The 10540-nt window shown below is 43.4% G+C and overlaps 1 protein-coding gene across 1 annotated transcript in view; it reads right to left on the reverse strand.

Moving 5' to 3' along the window:
* Window positions 1–10452, reverse strand: part of tapt1a (transmembrane anterior posterior transformation 1a) — a 37648-nt gene extending 27196 nt beyond the window's left edge. Inside the window, exons 1-3 of the mRNA XM_035426462.1 lie at window positions 10197–10452; window positions 7460–7590; window positions 2509–2627 (exon numbers count right to left, since the gene is read on the reverse strand). Coding sequence (XP_035282353.1) covers window positions 2509–2627; window positions 7460–7590; window positions 10197–10386 — 440 coding nt within the window. The 5' untranslated portion in view covers window positions 10387–10452. The remainder of the gene's footprint in view (window positions 1–2508; window positions 2628–7459; window positions 7591–10196) is intronic.
* Window positions 10453–10540: the final 88 nt, after the last annotated feature.

The following is a 10540-nucleotide window of genomic DNA, read 5'->3' on the forward strand; positions in this document are numbered from 1 at the left end:
TAAATTACTTTTATCTCTATGTTCTGTGGGAGAAAATGTACCCTCTGAAAAGTGACAGTGAGTGTAAAGAAAATAAATGAGTGCAGGTTTTGCCACACAGTACAGGGGCACGCAGTAAAATGCCTGGTGTTAAATCAACTCCTACAGAGTACATATGAGCCAGATAGGGACAGCAGGTACACTGTTAAGAGTTGATTTAACACCGAACATGTGTACCATGCCTTTGTATGCATCCATGATGAGCTGCCTACACAGATGGCTTATCTGTCCTGAGCAAACTTCTCTGGTTCTAAGGTGCCCCGATAGCATCATCTCGAACAGCTACAGAACACAGCTCTGTTTTCAGCTACAGAACAACAAGTACACCGCTGCTACAGGAACACAAAAATAAGTTGGACGGCTACAGTCCAGGAGCACAAAACTAAATTATATGTATGTCTAAAATGCACGGCTACAGTATGAATGCATAACTGAAGTATATCACTATGAACAAATAGCATGACACAAATATATCTATTAATGCATGGATAAAGTCCACAACTACAGTTTACGAATACATAGCTAAAGTACACAGCGGCAGGAAAATATATCTAACATATAGGCTACAGCTATAGGGACACAGGTAAAGAACACAGCTGCTGTACACCAAGTAGGCTACATAAACTACAGTAGCAGCAGACAGTGGTCACCTTGTGTCCTTCAGCAAAGGCTGTTACTTATTTCAGAAGACGTGTGGCATTTGGTCCATCGGAGGAGTGGATTTGTCTCAGCCACGCCTATTGGTAGAGAGAACACAAGCACCCGGGTTGTGTTAGCTAATCAGCCCAGGTGCTTAATGGTGCGTCCCTCTCCACAATACAGGAGCACACACCGAGAGAGCAAGTCTTGTTTTAGGGTTTTTGTTTGTCCAAGCACAGATGACAAAGTGAAAGAAATGCATAGAAGCTGGTCAGTTGAAAAGCTGGCCAGCTAAGAGCAGCAAGCTGAAAAGCTATCGCTCTGTTTGTATTTGTTTTAGTTTATTGTTTTTGCCTGGAACCCATGAGGGAGAAGGGAGAAGCTGTTTGTTTATTTGTGTTCATCTTGTTGTGCGTTCTCTCCCTCCCTCCCTCCCTCCCTCCCTCCCTCCCTCTCCCTCTCCCTGTGGCAAATTAGGGTGCATACCCAGAATTGCCACATCTCCCTCCCTCCCAGCAGTGTCCCATGGTACCCCAGTCCGCAACGTTCCGCAGCCAGTTCCTTCATCCCAACATCTGCTAGATATTTCCATCTCAAGTAGGCCTAATTCAAATGTACCATCAAAAATATGAATATCGAACCAGCCATTACTCCGATGGGAAAATCGTATTACAATGCGCAGGCCATATACTGTACAACAGCGTACAATTACAACTGTGCATTTAAGATGTACAGCAGCTGTGAAAATCCATATCCAAGCTGGCTTGGGAAGCGTGGTGACTCCACTGTGTAATTTTTCTGGGAGACAAAAGGCCTTGGACTCTGCCCAAAAAGGAAAGCGGAGCAGCGCGGCTGCTCCAGGGATGCTAAGCTACTGTACATCTAGCACACTGTCTCAGCACGACCAGCCTGAGGCAGTTCGCAAAGTTTGCCTGAAAGTTGAGAAACCAAAACGGAAATGGATGAATGGACGGACAGGCAGACAGATAGATAGATAGATTTCAGGAAGGTTGACAACCTGCATATCGGTTCTGAAAATACTTCCGTGGCTCCTTTAGGTTTGGGGACTCTGTGCTCTTTGTACCTCAGGCTATCACGAAATGCTAATGACTTAACCTTAAAGTTGCCTTTTCCATGCACAATAGTGCCTTTCTAAACTACAGCATCATGCAATGGCCTCGGGGATAATGACCTCTGACACAGAGAAGGCATCTATTGTGTTTTGTACTACAGTCATACTTTTATGAGAAGCACCACGCAGCCATGTGCAGAGATACACTATTCAAAAAGAATACAGCAAAATGGTAATTGTGAGACACAGCCATCTGTGAACAACGGGCTATTCCAACTGAATACTGTTGTAATTCTGCTCACATACCCATAACAAATACAGCTTTAATTAGGAGGTTAAAAGGATTGCATTAAGTAGCGGAGACTGTAATCACGCACAGAACCCTTCTCCAAATCATTCCCATCTTCCACCACTCAGAGAGCGGAGCAGGATGGCTGATCCGTGTTCTGGTTTTAGTTCCAGCCAACTACCTTAGTTTTAGTTCTCACAGCTATATAAACTACACTGGTACACTCCTGTAAAATAAACTCTTTATGATACGCTTGCAGTCTGCAGCCGTAGCTGGTGCTTACGCCTAAGTGCCAGATCAGGATACAATTGAGCCAATTAAATAATTAAGAGCAGAGGCTGGAGCAAAATCCTGAGACGGATCGGCCCTTGTTTTGCGTTCCCTCGCGGCTTACGGACGGGCGGGTGTGTACGCGGTGCGGCAGGGTGGGGGGGGGGGTGGAGTGGCGGGAGGTTTGAGCAGCACTTACCGCAGCCCCCAGCAGGGCAGGGTGAGGAGCCTGGTGAGGGCCAGCAGGACCCGGAGGGGCAGCAGGGTGAAGATGTACAGGAAGGCGTCCAGGCACAGGAAGAACCCGAAAATCATCAGCTGAAAGAGAAAGCGCAGCGCCGGCGGGTAAAGCATGGCGGACGGGACGCGGGGGAAAGAGCCACCGGCGGCTGAGACGCCGTCTCCTCTCCTCTCCCGCCCTGCGTCCGCGGCGGTACAGCCAAACCAGCGGGTTTCGCAACAGCAAGACGCCCCTTCGGACAGATAAGGGCCAAAGGTCGGCCAACTTTCTGTCTTGAGACGTTACGACGAGCATGCAACACAATTCAAAAAACGATCCAGGCATGTGCAATATTTTGCAAGCTGTGGTCCCTGAACTTGGTTGTGGACAAAGTCTGAAATGAACACTGAATGCAGCGAGAATTCAACAGTAAATCAAGTCACAGCTGTCATTATCCTGTGGCTCAAGAAAATTGATGCCTGGTATTCCATATCAACATTAATACATGGGGTCACAATAGTGAAGAGTATGCGCTGCTTAGAACTGAGCAGAACCGGCACAATATTAACACTGATAAGCATGATAATAATTGCGAAGAAATTCTATACAAAAATGATCTGTTTTCATGTACGACCCCTTGGCTGTCGAAAAAGTCTCTAAATATAAAGAAATATCCTTAACTGCACTTGAAAACTGTCAGGGCCAATCGAAAACATACACCAAAATGGAAATAGTACATTAAAAAACTGGAAGGAGGGTCTAGCCCAGTGGCTATCATGTCACTTCACGTAAGTTTTTTGCTTTGTATAAATCAGAGTAGTGCTTTGAAAGGCCTATTGTTTCTGTGCATGTGCTCACTTTTCAAAATGACAGAAACTCCAACTGGCTCAAACAGCTGAGAGATAGCAGAGACAGGCTGTGCTTTGTTAAGAAGAACCAGTACGCAGAATGTCTGCACCGTAAGACTGATTTATTAGATTCTGTTTCGCAGAATTTCACAATATTGAATTTCTTATCCAGGTCATGTGATAACCAGTGTGACCCCTTGCACTTTAACAAACAAGTGAAATGAGCATATTTTTCCAACAGTCCATTCAGGAGTTTTGGCCTTTTCTTAAACAGGAGCAGAGTAAATTGCACGCTACACAGATGCAAATGTATGTAATTGAATAAAACTGCTTCCTTTTCAAACTACAAGCTGTCAGAGAATCAATCCACAGCAGCAGCTACGACGATGGACTGTGAAGCTATGACAACGGCCTGCGCAACTATGACGACAGACTGCGCGGCTATTATGATGGACTGCGCAGTGCAGCAACAGTGATGTCACACCAGCTCCGCCAGATGGTTCCCCACAGAGTGCAGGAAGGTGGGAAACAAAAGATGCTAAGAAAAGTGCACCAATATACTGGCCACACATTAATACTGCACTGTAAAGGGTTAAAATGTCAGCTACTGGACAGGAAACTGTTTTATCACCAATCGTTATAACGGTCAGATCAGATATGAGATCGGAAGAGATGAAAATGGGAGACAAATTTATTTAAGCTGTTGATACCAGCAGCAGGAAGCTAATGTTTGCTGTGCAGACACTATTTTACAGTTACTTAAGACATAACCAAATGGCAGACTGCAATATCTGGCAGGGTTTTTCCTGGCATGAAATGGGTCTTTGGAGCTCCCCATCACTGGGCTAGTGCTAACGGTCGCACATAGGGTCATGCCACATTATTTGCATTGAACTATTTCCTGTTGTGTCTTGTTTCCACTTTACCACTTTGTTGCTTGAAAATTTTGCTCTGGTGCACGGCAAAGATTTCTCTATGCAGAAAAAACCCCTGTCTGGTCTGGTCTGGAGCTCTGTACCAAAAACAGGCCCACAGATAGACATACGGACAAACACAGCCAGAAACACACTTGCACGCACCCCTATTCAAATATAATACAGATGGTGAAAGCTTAGCTGCGCTGCACTGGTTTGCTGCTCTGTTCTCAGGATCTGGCCTGCGTGCTCATTGGCTCCCCGCCATGTCTGCTTTGAGCTCCACCGATGCTAGCTGCTCAACCAGGTGAATGGAGCCACTTCCTTATTAATATGTACCCACATCCTGAGAACGGAACGAAAAACGAGGATAGCGTAGCCGCAGTACGGTTTCAAAGAATCTACTGAAGAACAAGGCTTAATAACTCAAAGCAACGGCTTCCTGATTAAAAAACACAAAAGGCTTATTTTCCAGTCCGTCGATTCTGAAATATTCAGTTTCCCACGAACCTTAATATTCAGTGCTTGATGAAATTCAAAGGACAGCAACGGAAAAATGGCTGAAATCCCCCTGAAGCTCTGTACTTTTTGTTTTTCTGGACGTTCTGATCCAGGGAGATTTCAACGGCTTATGTTTGATGCCTTCCAACGTGGTTCCAATTCATTGAACAAAAAATAATGAACACACATCTTTTTAAAGGGAATATTTTACTCAAAACCTGAAGGCACAAACTGAACACTTCTATGGCTGAAAGAAGTGAAATATCAGATAAAAGAACCGGAAAAGTATCCTCAAAAACAAATATGTTCACTGTCCAGTTGCAGAGTTGATACTTCGTAGAAGTTGGCAGCAATTTAAGCCATGAGTCTTTTTACATTACTACATTATTCGGTTTTTGGATTAGTCACAACCAATGTCGCGTGCTTTGCATCAAGTTAAATTATCTAAATTTTACTCGGTCACTGAGAGACATTCACTTTCTTCTTGTTAAGCTTTGGCACTTTGCATCACTGTTCTGCTGGGACTTTTATATTCAGCCAAGTTTTGGATATTCAGCAGTCTGCAGTAGGTTCTTCCTGTAGGATTTGCATGTGCACTGCTCCGTCTGTTTCCCCATAACTAATCGTGACAGGACTCCCAGTCCCTGCTGCTGAAGAACAACCCTACAGCTTACTTCTGCCACCGCGCTTAGCGACGCGTTACCTGGGCGATGTGCCATGTTTGGTTTACACCTGACATAAAGCCTTCTGCCATACCTGCAGTATTACTTACACGTATTGCAAATTTCATGCAGGATTTCGATTTTTAAATTTTTTTTATATATTTACATTTAGCAGGTGGGATTATCCAAAGTACCAACAGTCCTGCGCTTCCTGGTTTGTCTTCTAGACTAAAACATGGGTATTTTTAGTGTCGCATGTGTAAACTCATTTCCTTTTTTCATTGATCTGAATTAAATGTACTATGGGCTTTAGCTCCCTCTGGTGGAGAATGGGATAAAACTGTTAAATTCAATGGTCAGAAGCAGTCTGAACATGAAGTAATAGAAACGTCAAACAGAATGTGAAACCAACAAAAAAGGACTACATTAACCAGGCACACCCGCAAGGTTCTGATGAGACCACTAAAGAAGGCCACAGCCCAAAGCATTGGTGTTAAAAGCAAGATGTCCGCTGAGGGCAAAAATGCTCGTGTGGAGAAGATGCGGCTATAACTGAAACCCTGTGACGTGTGCAGTGTCTTTGGCTCTGGGGGAAAGTGTCACCGTCGCCAGGCCAACTTCGCGTCCTGCTGGACGACAGGCGCCCGCAGCGGCTCTCAATGAGCGGAAAAGGCGACAGCTCCCGGGTCACTGCGGGGATCCTGTACCGGTGGAGGTTGATGCACCTCGACAGCTAGACTCTGAGCAGCATTAAAAAAACCCCAGCTGGGGTTTATGGGGGCCCCGTGCCTGACGTAGCGTGAACGCTAACGAAACGCTTGAGACAATGCTGTACCAGCAGGCGCTACGACCCTTTCTGTGGAATTAGTGACGGCATGTTCGTGGCATGGATCATTATACAGCTTGAAAGACTTGGCATTCAGCTACAGAGCTGGAATTTAGTGTAAGCAACACCTGAGTACTCACAAAGTCTGTTCTGGACCTGGGTCAAATATGTATTTGTTTTAAATTCAAATACCTTTCTACGCTTTACTGATCTTGTCTGGTGCACTGAAACCAATTAAGTACTCTCAAGAAGTGAAAACCCCAGCTCCTGGTCATTTTGGCAGGCTCAATTACACCAGGCAATATCAACAGAGCACAGAAAAGTATTTGAATCCAAAACAAATACTTATTTGACCCAGATCTGGCCTGTTCATTCAAGAAGACTGAAAACAACAGAGAAAACATATGGCATCAACTCTTGTTTATAATTACACTCCTGATTGTTAAAATGAAACACATTTAAAGATATGAAATAATAATGAAAATTATACTACATATTCCTACAGTAATGCTTATTAGGGTCTGGTGATCCTTTTTTAAATATTCTTACATTATCCACAATTCACACAATCTATTCAAATTCACACTCCAGATGCAGCTTATTTAGACTATACTGCATTTCAGAGTCAGTTATACATGACCCATGATTCGGAAATTGGCTTATTTTATACAAAAATGTATGTCATGTTTGCAAACTACTTCTGCAGCAAAGAATTAAGGAATAGTTTCACAAGCAGAATATTAACATTTGTTAGCATAAGCTAATATAACATCAAACATTATATTTGGAATGCCTCTCTGAATACCTTTAAATAAATTATGCCATGTCAACATATTCATCTAATCAGTGTCAGATAATGAAATGTCTTTGTGTATGTCCTCATGTACATGAGTGTGTGTGTGTTTTTATGCGAGTGTACACATGAGTGTGCGTGTGTATGTGAGCGTATGTGAGTGCATGTGTGTGTGTGTGTGCTTGCATGTGAGCGTATGTGTGAGTGTGTGTGAGCGCATGTGTGTGTGAGTGTGAGCGCATGAGTGTGTGTGTGCCTGAGTGTGTGTGTGTATGTGTGTGTGTGTGAGTGTGTGTGTGTGTCTGTTTGAGTGTGTGTGTGTGTGTATGTGTACGTGTGAGCACGCGTGCCGCACTCTGCTCCAGGGGGTTGTGGTTGGACCCTACCTTCTCCAGCTCAAGGGGGATCTTCATGCAGGTGTACACCCTCTCCCTGCGCTCCTTGTACTTCGCCTCGTTGTGTTCCAGGAAGTACCCCCGCGTCAGCTCCTTCCGTATGAACCGCACCAGTGAAAGATCTGAGCGCAATAAGGAAACAGTACAACAGCCGTTTCAGCGCGAAGCCCCTTTCCATCGCAGTCTTCCTAAAACACTCACCTCTGGTCTCTCTGTGGAATAGACTGCACTGCCCCACCACACACTGAGACTCACTGCTAATTTTGTATTGGTTGCACATAACAAGAGAAAGCATAACTGTCTGTTCTTTTGTGGACTAACATACATTCATGCAATAAAAAGAAAGATGCGTTCTTTCAGTGCAAAATTTTTCAGTCTCGCCGTACAGTCATAATATCCCATGGAGGCTTTGAATGAGCTTTTCTTGAACTGTGTCTAGTGGCACAGTCTGGGTGAGTTCCCACAATGCCAAAGGCTGAGTTATGGGAAAACACAAAACACACTGAAAGTGTAGTTCTTGCCTAAACTCTTCATTAAATCATTAGAATGCCAAATATACTTCACACTAAGGGCTTGACTTACCTTTGGCATGTGCAGTACCTTTACCACATGCAAAACCTGTAACATGACTAGTGATTGGTCATGGTATTTGTTTTGCACCAATAATTGGTTGTATTATTCATTTTTATAACTGTGTTTGTCTGAGTCTGGGAACTGTGTTGGAAAGATTATTCCTTGGTACAGACAACGACAGATTATCTGTATTCAACTGACTTTTAGCATGGCTCTTTTCACCAACATGAAGAACATATTTACACATGATGATGATGATATGGACAGCGAAAAAATAAATAACATGCCAGGCGTCAGGTGAGCAGGTGATCTATGTAGGTAACACACTGTATCACATGACAGAAAATGAAATATCTTTAAACATCTCAACAGGAAATAGCTACACAGAATACAGCCACAAATATTGGAAATTTAAAGGTGTGGTTTTTATGGCCCAGGTCTGACGAGGAGTAACAATATGTCAAAACGTCTCAAAAATCGCACTGGGAGGAAAAGTGAGAAGTCTAAATGTGATGTGCTTTTGCCCTTCAGTTGGAGAACCAAATTTAAGAAACGTGGCGTAATGGTATTCTTTTCTGTGCTCTTGAAATCATGAGTTTAAAATTCAGTATAGCAGTAATCCCAGAAAAAAATATATGCCAGGGGATTAATTATAAAAGGCTTGTCAGCATAGGTTAATAACGCTTCAAATACTCCACAATTTACAGCTTAGTCATTTGGCACAAAGTGTTAGCTAAAGCGACGTACAAAAGGTACTTTCACATAGTTAGCCAGCACCACTAGAGCTAGACTGAGGCGACGTCTGTATCATATAATTATACCCTTGTTAAGGTACCATGTCGCATGACCAGCGAGACATGTATCCGACTGCATCCTTTTATGCTGACTACCAATGAACAGTACAGTTTATTATACTTGTGCAAATTAACAGTAGTCCAGTTAAAAGAAAACCGGAAAAACTAGAGAGTTCGAAGTCAAAGCGTATCAATTCCAGCTATTATTAAAGATTAATCTATGTCCACTTCACACCCAGATTCCTTGTATACAGATATTACACGGAGTTCAGTTGATTTAACATTATAGACGCACTGGCTAAAATATCCAACAAAAAATTCCAACACAACAATGCAACTGCAAAATGGTTCACATCGGCAGCCACAGTTCCGTTTCTCTCTGTGTTTACATGTTGCTAGACCACAATGTGACGTCTACAAGCCCGAGTTGATGATATCCAATCAGGATTAGAGAAGACAGGAAAACATCTTAATCCCGCCCATTTTCGTGTTGATGCTGCTTCTTACCTTACATGACCCCACACAACAGTCACTGTCACTTCCATCTTAAATGGTTTATGATGTAGCCTTCAAGGTAGTCACTAAACAATACCTTTCGACATTAAGCGAGATGACCCTCTAATTTGTCTGCAGCTAGCTAACCCTGCCTGAAATGTATTAACGTTAGATGAGCAGCCACCAACGCTTTACGTTATCAGTGTGTACGGCTGTGCTGGATTACATGCTTGTTGCTACGTACGGAGAACCTGCCAGATTTACCGTTACCTAGCTATCTCCACAGATTTCTGAGAAGGGCTTATATATATAGCCAAGTGGACCAGAAGATTCATTTGCAACGAGTAGTTAGGTAAAATTAGGCCAGTCTCCCACAGTTTCCTCTTCCTCGATGAACTTAGCCTACTCCATGGGTGTCGACGCATAAATAATTCTAGCTAACCATGGCAAATTGGATGCATATAGTAACTAATCACTATACCTCATATTCCGTTGACAAAATCGTTCAATAAGTCAGTTAGCTGGATAGCAAAACATGTATCGGGTTAACCAGAATACATGGCACTGTAGTCATGTTTGAATTTAGCCGCCTACGTTACATGAAACCTAACAGTTACAGTAGTCAATAAATCAGTTGTACCATGCGAGCTGCTCCCCGATTCAGGCGTCCGTGTTTTATGCCAAAGATCGAAAAGTGTAACTTACATGTTTAAAAGTAAACCCTCAAAAATAATTTAATACAAGCAGAAACTGTAGTACATACAATATCATATACCTTAGTTAACTAGCCAATTGTCTAAGTTAGTTAGCTAACTTAGCTGTGTTCTCTACTCGGCTCCGTACTTCGTTGGGAGAGTTTTACACACCTGAGTGATTCTCTCTCTCCTTTTTGACAGCATTTCTTCCGCAAAACCCCAACGTTTCGGTCATGTCTGGAGTGCTGCTGCTATTCCCCGACCTTGCAGTCCTATTCCGAAGATATTTCCCTCTCTCCTCATCACTGGCCGCCTCCTTTTGCTGTGCTAGTCCGTCTGTCAGTGTATCCGCCATTTTCATACAGTTGCAGCACGAGCCTCCACAAACCAACCCTACACACAAGCGTCATTAGCCTCTGTCTGGCGAGAACTACTAATCCCATGCTGCCGTTCTTTGACGTAAGTGTATGACATAACTCCTGTTTTGTTCCCGAAGTCACTTCAGCTCCTGAATT

The sequence above is a fragment of the Anguilla anguilla genome, chromosome 7 (genome assembly GCF_013347855.1).
Source record: "Anguilla anguilla isolate fAngAng1 chromosome 7, fAngAng1.pri, whole genome shotgun sequence".
Classification (NCBI taxonomy): Eukaryota; Metazoa; Chordata; class Actinopteri; order Anguilliformes; family Anguillidae; genus Anguilla; species Anguilla anguilla.